Consider the following 19,267-nt stretch of genomic DNA (forward strand, 5'->3'; position numbering starts at 1 on the left):
GCCTGGGATCACACAGCCCTCCTTCTGTACCACCACCCCGCGCTCCTCTCCTGCTGAAATGATCACGGCTTTGCGGCCGCCGGGGCTCCTCCCGCGACATGGACACCCGGCCTTCCTGTGATGGGACTGGAGCGATAAGCGCAGCTTAGGAACCCCGCACTGTGCCCGACAGCACCCACTGCCCGTCTCCTCCACTGGCAGCACTTCCTCGTACAAGAACGCCGACTCTCCCGGCATCAGCCTATACACAAACGGACTTCTTTCAAGCTAAGGAACAAAACAAAAAGCTGAAGGACCCCCCCTTGTGAAAAAACAATAAGAAACAAAAGACAAAAAAGGGGGGGGGGTGACCATTGAAGTTCAAACTTTGGGATATTTATAAGCAAATAAATACTATACAAGGATGCTCTAAATATGACTCAATGCAGTACTGCATTTTGGCGCAGTATGGCGCCTGCCTCAGGAGTGTTAGGGATGAATAAGAATACTAATCTGTATAGCTGTCAGGATGCAGCAAAAATTTGCAATGACCACTATCTAAACAAGTAGGTCGTTTTTAATTTGTTGCACTAACACCTTCTCATTCCTGCAATTTTCTGTGTCAGCTTACCACACTACTTGGTTAGATAGTGGTCATTGCAATTTTTGCTGTATCCTGACAACTATACAAATGAGTATTCTTATTCATCCCTAAGGCTACACTGACTACGTAGTCTGTTACCGTTAGATTGTAAGCTCTCTTGAGCAGGGACTGTCCCTCCCCCTGTTTAAACTTGTACAGCGCTGCGTAACCCTGGCAGCGCTATAGAAATGCTAAGTAGTAGTAGTAGTAAGGCTCCTGAGGCAGGCGCCCTCTGCACCGAAATGCAGTACTGCATTGAGTCATATTTAAAGCATCCTTGTATAGTATTTTTTTGTTATAAATATCCCAGAGTTTGAACTTCAGTGGTTCCCCCCCCCCCTTTTTTTTTGTCTTGTGTTTCTTCTTTCAACCTAGCCACCTCTTTGTCCCTTAATAAACACCTGACTAACATGAGGATTATGGCCTCATCAGCATGTATCTTTCCTCCCCTCACAGGTCTTCTACCATTTCTATTAGACATGAATAACAATAGCCTCTCTTCATGCCTCTTTATTAACCGTTCTTTCTTGATCCTACCAGTTATTGACCCATCTTGACTTCCTTTCCTATCTAAGGTTCTTGAAATATCCATTTATGGGCAACAATATCAATTTTGGATGACTCGAACACATTACACCTGAAACTAGTAGGGTTTTATCCAGGACACTCCCTGGAAACTTTGTTGATCTGTCCATTGAATGAGATAAAAATGTTTATTTTAGAAGATCTATTCATGATTACTTGTGCATATTGTATAATACTACAGATCTAAAACTGCAAATAACTTATATACAGAATGGCATGCCCATATACAAACACTACTGTTTCAAAATTATATTTAGTCTGAAGTAATTTTATAGTTTTTTGTGGCCTCAGCAATGCTGCTCAAACAAATTAATATTTTACTGCAGAACCATATGAGGTCACAACTGGACAGCAGCCACTGGAAAGAGTTAGTAGAAGACAGACAGGAAAGCAGAAGAGAAAATCTCACTGGCACCAAGATGATTGGAAAAATAAAATGTCCAGATTGCAAAGGTTTAAAAAAATGTTTTTATTCTGCATTTATGAACTGCAATATGTTAGTTTTCAGAAATGTATTCAGTAAAAGTGGAAATATTTTTTTCTCTAGTGTTGTTGTAAATCAGTTAAATTGTTGTTTTTCTATTTTTATTCTAATTTGTGATCTATATTAGGTAAGGGTCTATCTGTGCATAAGTACCAACATTTCAAAATGATTGGAGGTGTCAGATACAATACAAATAGCCTCTCCCTGGTCACAGTGAACACACTTGCTCAATATTGGGGGTGCTCAGCACCCACAGGATTCACAGAGCTGGCTCCTATGTACCTGTTTTGCCTGTGATCAAGGTGCGGTATTCTATTTGCATGCATTTTATATAGAAATCTGTGGCAGTTCCACTCATTCTGCTTTACCAGTAGTAGGTTTATTGATGTTCTAGGGTCAAGTGTAATATTTGCAGTGCTGCCTAGTCATAGATAAGGTTCTTACTGTTTGAATCATAGGAATTAGTGCTACTTTTGTGTGTCAGGTTTGCTGCATGTATGTTGAGTTGGAATTTTTTTAGGTTTTGTATTTCACAGTGTGCTTTGTAATGGAAAGATATATGTTGCACACAAAAACTGAAATGGAGACTTTCTCCCCTCCACCCAAGAAAGCCAGACATTGCAATAGAGATTAAGAGAAACAGAAATTCATTTTCTCCAATACTCTGCAAAATACAAAAATGGAAAACATGTATATTTCCCAAACTAGATGCACCTTAATCTTTAAAAAATATTAAATACTTTTCTGTTTTACCTTTGTTGTCTGAGCATTTGTTTTCTTCCTAAATGACTGTTCCCAGTCTCTTTTCTTATGTCATTTTTTACCAGTTTTGCCTTTCCATTCCTTCTCTCTCCTCTTGTCCTTCTTCCTTTCCTTCTTTAAATCTGGCTGCCACTGGTCTTTCCTTTCAACTTTTCTCCTCTCTATGTTTACATCTCCCCATTTGATTTTATCTTCATTCTTCCTTTCTTTCACCCTCTAGTCCTTAGTTCCCTTTTCCCTCTCATCTATCTACCAAATTTCCCATCTCCCTCTATCCCCTCGCCAGCACTCTTATTTCCGCCTCTGTTTCTCTCCTTCTCTAGTCTCCTATTGACCCATCCCCATCTTTTACCCACTCCCATTTCCATTTTCTATATTCACTTCTCAGCCCTAACTTAACCTCTACTTCCTCTCATCGCCTCACCAACCCTAGCTCCATTCTTGTTTCTCCTTCTTTCCCAGGCCAATTTTCTATTTCTTACCTTCTATCCCATCTCTTTTTGCCTCTCTTTCATCATCTTTTAAACCCCATTATAACCCTCACTCAACCCCTTCAGAGACCCATCCCCTTCCTCTCATACCCCTCCCTGATACCACCATCCCTTGTCAATACCTTTCATCCTAGCCTAGTGCAGTGGACCTTGATCCTATGGAACTGAGATTGTTTCCCACTGCAGCTCCTTGTGACTCTGGGCAAGTCACTTAACCCTCCATTGCCCCTGGTTCAAAATAAGTACCTGAATATATGTAAACCACTTTGAATGTAGTTGCAAAAACCTCAGAAAGGCGGTATATCAAGTCCCATTTCCCTTCTGTTTCCCCTCTCTAGTCTTCCAGGTCACTTACATCATGTCTCAACCTTTCTCCCTACTTTATCCCCCTTCTCTTACCCCCTATTTCACACCTTCACTCATTCTCCCAAATCATCAAAACACCCCTACTCATATCTACCAATTGTCAAGTCCTCATTATTCCCTCAAAATTCCTATCATCTCTCCCATCCATAATGCCCTGCTCTGCCCCCCAACATTTCCACACAATTATCATGTCCTAGTCATCTTCTGCTCTGTTCTCCTCCCCCACCCCTAGTCATTTTCTCGTTTTTTCTGCCCCCTTTGCCTCTCCACCCTTCTAGGCCCATCTATATTCTGCACTGTTCCTCTTCTCTCTCCACCCTTCCCCACCCCCTAGGCCAATCCATATTCTGCACTGTTCCCCTCTTCTCCTCACTCCCACCCCCTAGGCCCATCCATCTTCTGCTCTGTTCTCCCATCCCTAAGGGCCATCCGTCTTCTGTTCTTTCCAAGTCTCCTGATCATTTGACATTTTTTTCTTTCTATGTCCACATCATTCCTTCTGCATCCATATCTTTCCTGACCAGCATTTCCCCTATGTGTCCCTGTCTCTGTCCCCTTCCCCATGTTCAGCATCTGTATCCCCATCCCTCCCTCTGTGTCTTATATCACCCCTCTTGTCCCTCTCTGTGTACAGCTTCTTCCCCTTTCTTCTATTTCTCCTGCACTCCTCATCCATACACCTCCACCCTATGGCCAGCATCTGTCTCCGTCTCTTCCATGCCCCCTCCCCATGGTACTACAACTCTCTCTTTCTGGAGGTCCAGCATCTCTACTCCTCTATTCACCACCCCATCATCTGAGCTCTCTCTTTCTTCCTCTCTAGTCCAGCATCTTTTTGTCATCCCTCCCCCCCCCCCCCCCCGACCCCGTGTTTTCATCTCTGTTCCTCTATACCCTTCCCTGCATTCTGGCATCTTTCTCCCCTTCCCACAGTCTGGCATATCCCTTACCCTTCCTTCCCTCTCCCCCTCCCTATGCAGTCCAGCATTTCTCCCTCTTCCCCCTGCCCCATGTGGTCTAGTATCTCTCTTACCCTTCCACCCCACCCCCCAGCACTCCTCCAGTGTTCCTGTGAGCCACTGGCACTGTCAGCAGCTGACACAAGAGAGGGAAGGGGATGCTGTGGGGCTGACTGAGCAGCTTGTTTTCCTTGTCGATGCTGTTAGTAACCCATAGGAACATTGGAGGACTGCCAGGGGAGAGGTGGGGCAAGAGAGATACCAGACCATGTGGGGCATGGGGAATATGGAGAAATGCCAGACTGCATGATGCTAGACAGTGAGTATTGAAACTGGACTAGCAAGTCATTTTTTTGGGGGGGGGGGGGGGGAATTTGCCACCACATTCCACCCCATAGCAATGCCTATGTATTTTATATAGTGTCTCATTATATAAAATAGGACCCTGTGCTAAAATAGGACAACTTGTGGTAAAACAGTTTCCAGCACTCAGAACAGGGCGAAAATGGCCTCTGTAAACCAGATACTGGTGGTGGGTGACATCACTAACTGTATTATTATTTGAATGTGTGCTGCCTCCTGAGCTCTTCACCTGCTCCAAATCCTCTGTCTGCTCCTTTGTACATTGGGAGATCAGTTTCCAGCACTCAGAACAGGGCGAAAATGGCCTCTGTAAACCAGATACTGGTGGTGGGTGACATCACTAACTGTATTATTATTTGAATTTGTGCTGCCTCCTGAGCTCTTCACCTGCTCCAAGTCCTCTGTCTGCTCCTTTGTGTAACCATCCCCGCCCCTCAGGCTCTCTGCAAACAATAAGTTCCAGTGTAAAGGATATTAACATCTGTAGTTGTGCTGAGGGCCAAGGATCACACTGCTGAGAGTAAAGGGCGGGTGACAGTAGTGTGCTGGTAAATGTTTAACAACAGGCTCTCTCCCCGATCCACCTCTGTGCCCCCCTGGTCCCCTTCTGCGCCCCCCCCCCCCAAATTACAGAGCTGGCTATAGCCGGGGAGAGAGCCTGGGGGAAAAAATTTAAATGATCCCAGGTTCCAATCTAATTTATGTTTAATGTGCGATAAAATGCCATAAATAAGTAAATAAATATAAACTTTTAAAGTTGAGCACCTGATTCTCAAAGTGAAGATATTCCAAACACTATAATGAAAATAAAATGAACATCCAAGTCAGTATGTCATGTATGGATGTCCATTTCTCATGCATTTTAGAACAGGATCTGCCAACATATAGCCTGTTCTAAAATACATGAAAAATGGATGTTCATGTGCTGGTCACATCCAGAATGAGAAACATACAGTAAGTGATACCCCAGTGCTAGAATCTTTTACTTATTTAAAACAGTCTTATATAAGCTCCTAAATAATCTTCAGAAACCTCAGTGGTTACTTGTTTCACACTTGAGATCATACCTAGTGACTCACTGCATTCTTCATCGGTTGCACAATGGCATTTTATTTACTTTTGTTTGTATTTTATTAATTTTTTTCTCTGTCAGTAATATTATTTTGAAAATAAACTTCTATTACTTAATTTAACTTCTATTTCTCAAACAGCATTAGCTTTAAAGCACTGCAGAACATTTCTTAACAAAACAATAGCACGTTTTGTAGGCAAGAAAGCTATTACACACAGACAATTCTATCCTGTCTGATTCCAGCTGGCTACCTTGGTAGTCAACATGTACAGTTTTATTCCTCTCTCCTCCCAATCATTATTTCTACAAGGAGATATCATAGCAGATATGAGAAGGTTTTCACTTGGGTTTTTGGAACAATTGATCCTTTAAATAGCAACAGTGTTCCTTCCATTATCAGAGCCCTGCCCTGTTCTGAGAAACCAAACATTTGTGTCCTGCATTGGATGCAATCTTTCTGTTTATAGATCAAGACTGAGGAAGGTGATTTGGCACCAACACTATCTCTGTTAAAGTACAGGTTTCTAAAGAGATGAGATTCCCTAATGAAAGAATGACATGGTGCACGGGGGGGGGGGGGGGGGGGGGGGGGGGGGGAGTATCAGGAGGTGAGGGCGTCTACTTAAGGTGTCAAGGAGGTATCTTTTTAGCAGGAGGTGCTATAGTGATTACATTGCAGATAGTGCATGCATCCATGTTAGCAGAAATGTACTTAGGAGACAACTCTGTAAAGCAGGTGCCTAGCTTTAGGTGCCTCATACCCATGCAAACCATTAGAATACTGGTAGATTTGCATATATATATATATATATATATTTGCTGCATTTATATCCCACATTTTCCCACCTATTTGCAGGCTCAATGTGGCTTACAATATAATACAACAGCAATCACATTGATGGAATAAGAAAATCAAGATATAGATAACAGATAAGGTGCATAAGAATATCATGGCAATCATATTAACGGAGAAGAATTTCAGAATTGTTGCTATTAAGGTGCATAATAAAATTATGAAGAAGTGGATAAATAGTTGCAACAAAACATAATGATATCAGGACAAATTAAATGTACAGTAAATTAGGGTGTAAATTAAAATAGACAAATTAGAAAAGTTCCATTATAATTGTAACTAGTGAAGCTTAGGTGGCAGTTTCTTATGGGGGGATATTTTTTGTACGTCTTTTTGAACAAGTAGGTCTTCAGTAATTTCCGGAAGGTCATCAGGTCGCGTGTTGTTCTTATAGTGGTCGGTAATTCATTCCATAGTTGTATGCAGATGTATGAAAAGCTAGATGCATGTATAGATTTGTATTTAAGTCCTCTGCAGTTGGGATAATGGAGGTTTAAGAAGGTGCGTGATGAATTTTGGTTATTTCTCTCTGGTAAATCTATTAGGTCAGACATGTAAGATGGGGCATCTCCATAAATAATTTTATGAACCAAGGTGCATACCTTGAATGCAATACGATCTTTCAATGGAAGCCAATGCAATTTTTCTCTAAGGGGTCTAGCACTTTCATATTTCGCCTTGCCGAATATCAGTCTGGCTGCGGTGTTCTGGGCAGTCTGGAGTCTCTTAATGGTTATATATATATATATACATTGTAAGGGGTTTGAAAGGAGTTTGCTTCAAGGAGGGCGAAGGCAGAGGCAGAAGGAAAGTGTGCTCTTGAGGAAGAGCAAATTTCGTTCACAGATTCCTTATAAACATGGAATTCGCCCCCCAATGGCCAAAAGACCGACCAGAATGCTAACCAAGGGTAGGAACTACCATTCCCAGAACCCACCTGACCCTAGGCAGGACTCTCAGGAGATAGAGGGGGAGGGGCATAATGGTTTCTGATCAGGAAGCTGGGGAGCAGCTGGGAGAACTAGGTGGGGAGGAGGCTATGGAATGTGATAAAATGGGGGCAGTGGAGGAGATGGAGGAGGAGAGCATGGAGGTTTCAGCTCTAGCACAGACTCCAGATGGCAAGGTGAAAGGGTTCTTGGCTGCAGTACTACCTGAATTGTTTAAGATTGGGGAAGCAAAGCTGGTGCAGTTTGGGAGGAACCTGTGGAGGAGATTAGCCCAGCATACTACACAAGGACAGAAGGTAGTGCCTGGGAAGGTTGAATTGTGATTAAAGCTCCTTAGTGGAAGGAGACTGTGTCAATGAAGTGAACTGATTGTGGAAAAGTGCAAGTAGCCAGTAAACTACCCAAGGACAGAAGGTAGTGCTGAGGAAAACTGGACTGTGGTTAAAATTGTTTGAGACAGGAACTTAAACTATATTGTTGAGATGGAGTAAAATGTAAGAAGCTTCAGGTGGGGAGCGGTCCTGTGATGATGAAGTTAGAACAGGAATAAGACTGTGTGATTTAGCCTGTGTAAATAAAAACCTTTTGACATAAAAGTATTGGAGCGGCTGCCCGTTTTGTTCAACTACTACCGTAAGGACAGCTTGTGCAGCGGTTAACTGGAAGGAGCTACAGAAACCGAGCAACTGGAGTTAGGACAAGATCGTAGCCCGATTGTCCTGGAGTGCTTAGAACCCTTCAAGCTGAATAGGGTTGACCCTGGCCGGGTGGTGGAAGGGAGACCAGCTGACAACATACATACATACATATGTATATTTCAAATATGTGCCTACATGCTATTCTATGACTGTATTATACCACTACTGCCAGGGTGCTCTCTCTGGCTATAGGAGCAGGACTGGGAAGCCAGGTGCTTTTTGGGACTGCTTACCTTGAGACACAAACTAAAGCTGGGTTAGTAAGATGCAGGGTCCTTTAGTAAGTCCACATTAAACAACACACAGCCTAGACTTCATAAAGTTACACACAATCTGTCTTTGAGTGCCTCCTGCAGTTGCAGGTCTTATAAGTACTGCCTCCATCAGGCCTTTCATCTGGAAATACAGTGCAATCCGCTTAAGTGCAAGGGTCTGGGACCCTTGTTGCCTTTCAACAAGTAATAGTCCAAGCCAGGTTTTCCCGCTGGCCCAATCCAGCATAATTCTAGGACAGCCAGCGGTATAAGTAAGCACAACTTGCTTGCAGGTAAACTATCAAAAGAAAATTTTTCTGCTTCAGGTTATTATAACTAGAATTAAACACTACTTCTTTTTATCATTTCAATTAGCAAAGTGAGGAAGGAGTCGATGGTGTCAAAGTAGGATGCTTATGAATGTGATTCATGATATGCAATTTCTTTATTTTCTAATTTACCTCTTTTGATGCTGAAGCACAAGGGTAAGCTGAGGGGTTCCTTAGAGGGCAACCAAAACTGAGATTTTTGATTTTGGCCGAAACTGAATCTGTGGCTGAAGTTCACCACTCGGTTTCAGTCAAAAATGAAACTGACACCCCCCAGGCCCCCCCCCCCCCCCCGGCAGACAGCGGGTCCACCACTCCCTGACCACAAACTCTGCCCTGAAATGAACCCATTTTTTTTAGTTCAAATGTATTTATTAGATTTTCAGAAAATATAATCAAGTATACAAAAACCCAACAATGAACATTCATATACAGGATATATAGAAAGTTCCATACATTGCAATGTCACTTTGAATTCAATACAATTTCAAATGATTAGAAATTATAAAATAAAGGTTTACTTATCATAAAATCATACAAAAGGAACAGTAACATCCTTTTTTATTTTATTTTTTATTTCTCATTTCTATTTTAAACAAGACATTGCATCACTTGTACAGAAAAGATTGGTTACTTTAAGGATATACATTTTAAGTAAAAAAAGGAAAAATAAAAAAAGAGAAGATTTATCTATTATTAACCATTCTCAAGTCCACAATTTGAGTCCAAGATTCCTCAACAATGGAGATCAAGGAAATTTTTAAATATATTTATAATCAAACGTGAGTTGATTCCTTTTTTCATTACATGAGCTGCTAAAGGCTGAATAAATCAACCTCCAGAGTTCCTTTTAAATGTTATAAAAGCTGCAGGCTGAGATGGTTCATAATAAACATATTTAACTGATTGGTGTTTGATCACGCATTTACAGGGGTATCTTAGGGAAAAAGTGGCTCCTATCTGAAGCACTTCAGTTTTCATTTGGAGGAATTATTGCCATCTTTTCTGGGTATCTCTCGATACATCTGGAAATACAGTGCAATCCGCTTAAGTGCAAGGGTCTGGGACCAAAGAAATGCATGCAGTTAAACAGAGTGTGTACTTAACCGTTGTGACCCAAAGAAGCTTGACATCTGATAAACATATATACAGTACTGTTTATTATTATACGTACAGTATACAGTCTAAGTTAACTGACATTAGGCTTTACTTGAAGTAATCAGTTATAGTCCTCTGTACACTCTTAGGTCTGTGAGTTCCATAGACTATATCTGCCAGACAGTAAAAACTGTCATACCACTGACATCCAGTGGCCTCCAGATAGGCCCGCACGGTGTTAAGATTCTCCAGCACTGTTGCAAAAGTGACAGGAGGAGGTTGTTGAATTTCATCAGCATGTGCCTCGCTGCTCATTTCTTCATCTGTTACATCATCAGCCGTTGTTGCCTGCGTGCAGGCGCATATCTCGACATCAGTGCTGTCTTCAGCTGTTTGTAGATCGTAGCAACGGAACTCCTCTTCAGTAACACTGGTAGGTATGTCAATAACCTCTTCATCTGACACGTTTGCAACAGCTGCATCCCCCTCCACATCCTTAACAAAGCTTGCCCGCTTGTAGCAGCTCACAATGGTTGCCTGTGTAACATGATTGCAGGCTTCTTTCTGCATATGTAGGGAATCCAACAGTGATAGATTACAAGCCAGTTCAACAGCACATTTATCCTTTCCAATCTGGTCATCCATAACGCTCATCAGATGACGTAGCACAAGAGCCCGATAATGTTGTTTGAAATTGGCTACTATGCCAATAACCATAGGTTGGATCAGAGAGGTAGTGTTTGGTGGCAGGAAGACCACCTTGACGTTAGACAACCTGACATCATCCCTGTGTGCAGCACAATTAAAACAAGCAGCAAAATCTGACGCTTTTGTGCCCGCATTCTAGTGTCTAACTTCTTTAGCCACTGCTTCCAAATTTACCCAGTCATCCATGAATTTGCGTTAGCCTCATATGACACAGGAAGTCGCTTAACTTTCTTGAAGCAAAGGGGCTGTTTGCTCTTTCCAATGACAAGGGGTTCCAACTTCTCACTCCCATCCATATTGCAGCAAAGGAGGATCGTCAGTCGGTCCTTCGATGTTTTACCTCCAGTAGTTTCGGTATGTTTGAATGCAAGTGTTCCATCAGGAATCACTCGCCAGTAGAGACCATTTTCATCAGCATTGAAAATGTCATGAGGTGCAAACTCGTTCAAGATGGTAGGAAGAACTGAAACAACCCAATTTTCAGCACCAAAATCATCAACGTTTTGTTTCTCACCATGCTGTTTCTTGAATTTTATGCTGTTCCTCTCCTTCCATCTTCCCAACCATCCAACAGTGGCTTTGAATTCAGTTAGTCCAAGACTTTCAGCTAGCTGGTTAGCTTTCTCCATAAGCAGTGGTCCACTGACAGGAAACTGTCTGCTCCTGACTCGAGAAAACCACCGAAGAAGAGCATCTTCTACCTCCTCAGCTTTTCCCGCCCGTTTTCGTTTCCGTTGTGGATTTGTATTGTTTTGCCAGTCTTCCAGAAGCTGGTCTTTCTGCTTCAAGACACGTGAAATTTGACTGGAATTGACACCATATTCTTTAGCAATAGATGCTTGACTTTATTTGTTTTCTAATTTTTTAAGAACTTCTATTCGTTCAGCCAGTATTAAAGTCTTACAGTTCCGCCGCGATAACAACGACGACCCCAGTGCACACTTTAACAGCATTCTTTCGCTTATTCTGCCTGTGGCAGTTAAAGAGGCAGTAAATTTGAAATCTCGTTGGTTATCACGCGCCAATCGGCTTCCATATTCCATGCATGCACTTATGCGGAGTCTTTCCTGCAGAGGAGCGGTCTTGAACCATGCATATAAGCGAATCTTGCACTTATCAGTGGTGCGCTAAACCGAAGTTTGTCCCCATAGAAACTGATTATGCCAAAAACAGGACCGAAGTACGGCATGCAGTTAAACAGAGCATGCGCTTATCCGACATGCAGTTAAATGGAGTGCACTGTATTTGTATTTTTAGACTTTAAAAGTCTTTTCTCTATTTTTCAAAAACAACTTTAATATTCAATTTTTATCCGGAACCAACACCACTGTAGCCAACAAAGTGGCTGCTGTGACTTGTTTTGTATCAGAAGATTCAAGAGGCGCAGATGTATCTAATGACTGTTTTTCTGACATTTGTTGGTTACTTTCCTTTTTAACAGGCAGATAAGGAACAGTAACATCCTAAATCATCATATAACAAATCCCTAATCTTAATGTTGACAAAATTTGGCTACCTGGTCTCATGTTTTATGAAACAAATGTATAAAATTATTACGTTCAGCTTGGATTTTTTCATATTTAAGAATTGTACATACATTAGCCCACCAAAAGCAAAAAGAAACCAATTTATGATTCTTCCAATTATTTATAATAGTGGAGAGTGCTATGGCCAATAATGTGTCAAATAATTTATAATTACAATTATGAACTGCTTGTTTTAACCCTGCAGAGCGAACTATTATAAGATGAAATGTAAGAGGAGAATTCAAATGAAGAATAGTCCATATTCTATCTCAAAGTGATGTCCAGAAGGCTTGGAGATCAAGGCAAGAAAAACATATATGTTCTAATGTACCTATGCCACTATTCATCCAAGACCAGCACAGATTGGATGAAGAAGAATCTATTTTATGCTGTTTAACTAGGGTCTATAGTGCTTTGTGTGCTAATAAAAAAGGGATTGCAATATGGGAGCCAAAGCAATAGGTTTCATGGATTTAGTCCAAAACCATTTCCATAATTTATCAGACATGACATGATTAGTATCCATTGACCAAATATTTTGAAGCGACTCAATTTTCGAGTGGTTATGTGGTAATAATAAAGAATAGAATTGTGAGGTCATTCCCTTTGTTTTAGAAATAGAGTCAAATATATGAAAAATATCTGAGGTTTTGTTGTGTATTATATTGTTTATTCATCCACTTAGAACAGATTTCAATTGTAAATATTTAAAATACTGAGTATTATGGAGATGGAATTTATTTACTAGTTCATCAAAAGAGATGACAGTATTCGTGGAGCAAATATCTGTTATTTATTTATTTATTTATGCAGAACATTTATACCCTGCTTTATACCACTGACGGTGGCCTCAAAGCGGCTTACAATGAACTGATAAAACAATACAATGACAGTAGAGAGGGTAGAAGGAACAGAGGAAGAAGGGAAGGAAAGGGAAAAGAGTCTAAAATGGACTGTGGAAATCCAGATGCTGAGATGTAACAGAGTGGCTGGAACAGCTCCCAACAAGGCACTGTAGTGAGACCCAGTGAACACAGTCAACGCGCAGAAGAGGCAGCATGCAGCCTGGAAAGTGGAGGTGGTCACCGGAGGCAGAAGACAGCAGCTGGTGGGGCCAACGGGTCCAGCAATAACACAATTTTCTGGAGCAGCTGGCAGTCCGATGTAGCTCCCATTTGGAGCATATAAAACCAACAGCCTCCAATACAATATACAATATGCTATACAATATATACCACGTAAAACCCAATCTTTCCAAATAAAAGGGGAAGATCCAATTTTTATATGAGAATGACTCCAAATTGAGGCCTTCTGAGAAGAAGACCTGGAAAGTTTACAAATAGAATCTTCTAGAGTAATAATAGCCTTGAAAGTGTCATATATAATTGGCCATAAAGTAGTTATAGCCGGTGATGTCAATAAAGGTAGTTTGTCTAATATGAAAGGATAAGCCATTGTTTTTTCAATAAAAAGCCATAAAGAAACAGCCATATTATGACAATTTAGCCAAGTTAATGCTCTTTTTAGCAAGAACGCTTGTTTGTAAAGAAAATAATCTGGTAGTTTCAGGCCACCTAAATATCTTGGCATTCGTAATTTAGATAACGAGATTCTAGCAGGTTTATTTTTTCCATAAAAAGGAGGAAATCATAGTATCTAAGTCTTCAAAAAAAGATTTAGGGAATTGAAAAAGTAATATTACATATATAATGCGTGGGGCAATAACCATTTTAATAGTTTCAATTCTCCCTCACCAGCTGAGATATAACGGGGACCAAATATTACACGTGTCTCGAGTATTTTTCAGGAGTAAATCCATATTAATTTTAATTGTGTCTTCCCATGAGGTCCCAAAATAAACACCAAGTTATTTAATTTGAGTTGAACACCATCTTATAGGGAATGATATTATTTGTGATTTATTACAATGAATATTCAAAGGCATTAATTCGGTTTTTTAACAATTGACCATATAACCAGAAAGGGTGCCATACTGGTCCAATAAGTTGGACAAAAAGGGGAGAGATCTATCTGGATAAGTGATATACAGTAGAATATCATCCGCATACACGGAAAGTTTAACTGAGGAACTCCAAATAGGAACTCCTTGAATTTCTGGGTTATTACTGGATCATCTCCATATACAGGGCAATTCTCTGGTATGTGTTTTACCTTATTCAACACAGATTCATCAAGTACATGGGATTCCTCAGAAGTTTTGGCATGTTTTACAGATTCAGCCAGAGTTCACTGATTACCCAAAGTTTGCCTACACTCGTAGTCGCAACATTGGAGAACTATTGAACAGCCACAAATTAGAGAACACACGACAGCCAGGACATTTCAAGTGTGGCCATTGTAAATTCTGTAAACATGCCATACAAATGGACCGCATTAACATACCAGGTTTCAATAAACCATTCCTGTTAAAACAACATACTGACTGTACAAGTTTAAATGTAATATACTGCATCATATGCCCATGTAACCTGTACTATATTGGTCAAACCAAACGCAGTATCAAAGTACAAATTTGTGAACATCTGAGTAATTTGAGACACCGTAGGGAGGAAGCTTCACTACCCTCTCCCATTGAACAGAACACAACTATACGGAACAAGATTTGAAATTTATTGTTCTTTTGCAAATAAATATACCCAACGGGGGTAACATATCAGAGGTTTTGAATACCAAGGAACAACGATTCATTTACACATGGAATACTGTACATCTGAAAGGCTTAAATTGTGAAGTTGAATGGTTATAAATGGATGATTATATTTTATGAGTGAATGGGTGTATGCAGGATGAGGTCATCACGTCCTTACACGTTTTGTGTGGGTGTGTTTAATTCCCACCGGTATTTAAACCCCAGTGTTTTCACTCTTCATTATTTCAAACTGATCAACTTCGTTTGGAGTTCCCACATGGTAAGTGGCCAGATTAATGATATTCATTGTATTTTGTTTGGAATGGATATAAATCTTATGTTTAGGGTTGATTTTTTGTTAGTTTTAGTTGTTATTTTTTGTTTTTACTTTTTGTTAATATTTTTGATTTAAGGATTTATAAAGTATAGATAAGTTGTAGCTCTCATTACATGATTTATAGTTACTTCCTCCTGAAGAAGATATATTGAAACTCAGCTGATGCGGGAATTGAGATGATTATGTAACAGCGCGAATCAGCAGCTTGAGTTGAGGACTAATAGCATGGGATGTAAGGATTTTCACTACTCTGACACCATTTTTTATCATTTTTTCCTGATTTTGTGACATCGTTTTGGGGACTACATCCTAGACTGAGTTCGGACCCATCCTCGGCACTTTGGCATGCCACACAAATTTGCAGATAAGTACTCTAATTTTGTGGTTTATTATATGGCTCTTCTTTGTTCGCAGAGGACAGTGTTTTGCCACCGGTGGCATTTTTCATGGTGGTTTTCTATGGTGATTATTTACTATCACAGCAAAGTGTTGCTGTGATATTGGTTTAGCATCTGCTCTGGACATTGTTGATTTAGATATGGTCATATCATCACTATACCTTTAATTAGCAAGAACACCTGCTGATGCATATATTTGACTTCTTGTTGTTCACCATAAAGTTAGAACCGATATTTAACTTTGCTTGTCCGCTGGTATAAGGTTAAGGGACCCTATAGAATAATCCCTTATAATTGAGAACGCCAAAGTGCGATGATGGTTCTCTACTCAGCCAGTCACATTTATTATGATTGACGTGTGAACTGAGCACTTTTCAAAATTAAAAAACCTTTTTATATAAGTACTAGCATATGGTGGATCCGGTTTCGATCTTTTTCCGCTGGAAACCCATTACAATTGCTGTTTCAATTTTTGATTGTAGCCATCAGACGAATTTTTGATTAGTAGCCATCAGACGAAAGTTAGAAAATAATTTTTATAAGTATTCCTTGCAAATTAGAAAGGTTAAATCATGTTGTTAAACCAGGGAGGTGAGGAGCTCCTTAATCATGCTGCCATTCTGTAGCCGCTCACTAGCGCCCCCCCGAAATGAACCCATTTTAAAAATCAGAGTTTGCCTCTGAGCTGATGCAGAACCTGACAGAGAAATATGTTTGAATGTATGCGTATCCCATTTTTAAAATTGGGAATACATGAATACATGGCATGCCTAAACCATGCCCCCTTGAAATCTCTATGCCCCCGGGCTCTCCACTTGTAAATAGTTACTTTCTGGAATTACCATTTACATGTTTATGTGATCCACAGATGTAGATACCACTATTTCCAGGTGCTTTTAAAATGACCTCATAGGTGTGCTACTTTCCACACCTGAGCTAACCACACCCTCAGGAATGCTGCCCGACAACGCAGTTAAAAGGACTCACACTGTAGTGCAACATGCATATATTTACTGACATTCAGCAAAGGCAATTTTCAAATAGTTACCTACCTAGTAAAAAGAGCTTCTTACCTGTGTGAATCAGGAGTAGCCTAGTGCAGTGGACTTTGATCCTGGGAAACTGGGTTCGATTCCCACTGCAGTTCCTTGTGACTCTGGGCAAGTCACTTAACCCTCCATTGCCTCAGGTCAGTGGCGTAGGAAGGGGGGGCGGTCCGCCCCGGGTGCACACCGCTGGGGGGGGTCAGCTCCGCTGGTTCCTGCTCTCTCTGCCCCGGAACAGGTACTTCCTGTTCCGGGGCAGAGAGAGCAGGGAACCAGCTGAGCCGACGCAGCTCCCAGCGATGTGCACTCGGGGCGGAGCTGTCCTCCCGCCCACGCCAGTGGTAAGAATGCACTCCGGGGGGTGCATGCGCCAGGGGGGAGTGCGCAGCGGCAAACTGCCCCGGGTGTCAGCCGCCCTCGCTATGGCACTGCCTCGAGTACAAAATAAGTACCTGTATATAGTACGTAAACCACTTTGATTGCATCCACAGAAAAGTGGTATATCAAGTCCCTTTTGCCCATCTTTATATCTCAGTGGAATAGTCCTGTGCACCCCAGTAAAAGGTTCTGCCAGCAGACAGATACAGATATCACTACATGGAGGAAAACAGATTGTTACCAAGAAAGTAGCAGAGTGGTTCTGCCCAGTGCATTAAAGGATGAGAAAGAACGAAATGAAAAGTCAGCAATACTAGATTATTCTGTGCCCCTTTTACAAAGCTGTGTAAGCATCTACGCGCATCCAACGCATGCCAAAATTAACTTACCGCCTGACTACCACGTGCCTCGTGGTAATTTCATTTTTGGCGTGCGTCCGCTATGCACGTCTGAAAAATTTATTTTCGGACGAGCATAGCGGATGCACGCAGGCCGTTACCACACAGATTCTTTACCACTCGGTCTATGGCTGGTGGTAAGGTCAGACACCCAAAATGGACGCATGGCAATTTTGATTTTGCCGCACGTCCATTTTCGGCAAAAATTTTAAAAAGGCATTTTTGGTACGTGCGCTGAAAAATATTTCTGCACGTGCCCAAAACCCACGCCTACACTACCGCAAGCCACTTTTTACCACAGCTTAGTAAAAGGACCCCTCTGTGAATTGAGGCCAAATCAATAAGCCCCAGGAAAACTAAAGGAGAGGAGAGCCTGGAGCCTCAGTATCACCACGTCTCAAGAGTTCCAGTGCTTCTGTGTTTCCCTTTGGACTGAGCTCAACAAACGCCTGGATCTACCCAGTTCAGGAAAGGAGGATAAACTCTGTATGGGAAGTCATTGCAAAAGGCAATCAGAATATACGTTCAAGTTGGAAGGGAAATGAATGAAGTCCTGTGTGTTCGTTCCAGTAGAGGGCAGATGATCATTTTCTCTTGGAAGTAACCAGTTAGGTTGGAAGTGCTGGAGAAAGGGAATGACTCTTTTTTGAGTAATATCTACTACCTCGAATTTCTAAAGGAAAATTGTGGAGAATTATCTTCTAGAGCAAAGAAGATTATGTTTATGACTTCTGTTTATTGGTTATAACCACAAAACCCTGGCCAGTTAAATAGCACTGAATTATTTTTTTTAGCTCAATCAGAGCTAAAAGTATGCTTTTGTACATCGCACAGTGCAGATCCTTGAACCCCCTGCTCAGACTTCCTGTTAGGGATGAGATAGGTTATGTGCATATAAACACAACAGCCATGAGAAATGCTTCCAGATTACCAGAAATCAGTTGCAGGGCAATGTCTTTATTCTTCTCTGTCTATACCTGTTAAAAACAAGAGGTTAGAGTGAGAACATGTGTACATCAGAACAAAGAACTTGTAAGATTTGTTTAAACTTGAGTGGATCTAAATTCAAAGACACAGCTTCCACATAAAGATCAGATGATCCACTTGGCTTGATATTTAGTGGCTCTATCCATTTAAGTGGGACCACTGAATATGCAATCCTAAACATAAAGAAATTACTTAACTATTTAAGTAAGAGCTTCTATTTGTTCAGCCCCATTAAACAGATAACTTTATCTACACAGAGGTAGATATTCAGCTGGCGATGATGTGCGCTTTTTAGCCACTCGCAGCATTATTCCCAGATATTCAATGCAGGGCTATGTCCGCGTACTGGCACTGAATACCCACGTTTATGCAGCCAGCTGTCTCTTATGTGGTTAAGTGAGATATTCAGCACTTAACCGCTTAAGCGACTCTGCATATATAATTTTATGTGGTCTGATACGGCCGCTTAACTTAGGTAGTTGAGTAGTGACTCCATCCTCTGACCATCCACAGATCAGCCGGCATTTAGTTTATGCTAATATTCAGAAGCACTGACCAGTTAAGCACACAAGCAATTTAAGTGGCCAGGGCCCTCTCCTAATGCTTAAATTTGCTTTGAATATTGACCAGATAGTGACTAAATATCACAACTATGCAGACAAATTTTGGCCCCACCCTCGAAACACCTCTGGCTCCAACTCATCTTAAAGAGAGACAGTTTGTCGATCCAAAATTTAGCCAGTCCTAAATTTAAAATGTAAGGGCTTATGTTATTAGTATTGGGTGCTCACCACACACCTAGTTTTGAATATTGGACTGATACCCCCAGCTCTATAAACCTGTACGCATAAGATACGCACATTGTTCCCTCTAAGCTGAGCAGGAGTCACATTGTGTTTTCAATTACTAGGGACAGGCAGGGTCCCTGGAGTCCTGGAGAGCTTGCTTGTCCC

The 19,267-nt window shown here is 41.2% G+C and overlaps 1 protein-coding gene across 3 annotated transcripts in view; it reads right to left on the reverse strand.

Annotated features, from left to right (window-relative positions):
- Positions 1 to 19,267, reverse strand: part of LOC115463431 (ecto-ADP-ribosyltransferase 4-like) — a 50,068-nt gene that overhangs the window by 2,616 nt on the left and 28,185 nt on the right. The window contains exons 4-5 of one of the 3 annotated variants that reach the window (XM_030193910.1): positions 18,259 to 18,304; positions 17,004 to 17,144 (exon numbers count right to left, since the gene is read on the reverse strand). In XM_030193910.1, coding sequence (XP_030049770.1) covers positions 18,299 to 18,304 — 6 coding nt within the window. In that variant the 3' untranslated portion in view covers positions 17,004 to 17,144; positions 18,259 to 18,298. Of the gene's footprint in view, positions 1 to 17,003; positions 17,145 to 17,590; positions 18,305 to 19,267 lie in introns of those variants that run through there. The other 2 variants (XM_030193909.1, XM_030193908.1) reach the window with 2 other exon arrangements.

Source organism: Microcaecilia unicolor, chromosome 2, assembly GCF_901765095.1.
Source record: "Microcaecilia unicolor chromosome 2, aMicUni1.1, whole genome shotgun sequence".
In the NCBI taxonomy this organism is placed as follows: Eukaryota; Metazoa; Chordata; class Amphibia; order Gymnophiona; family Siphonopidae; genus Microcaecilia; species Microcaecilia unicolor.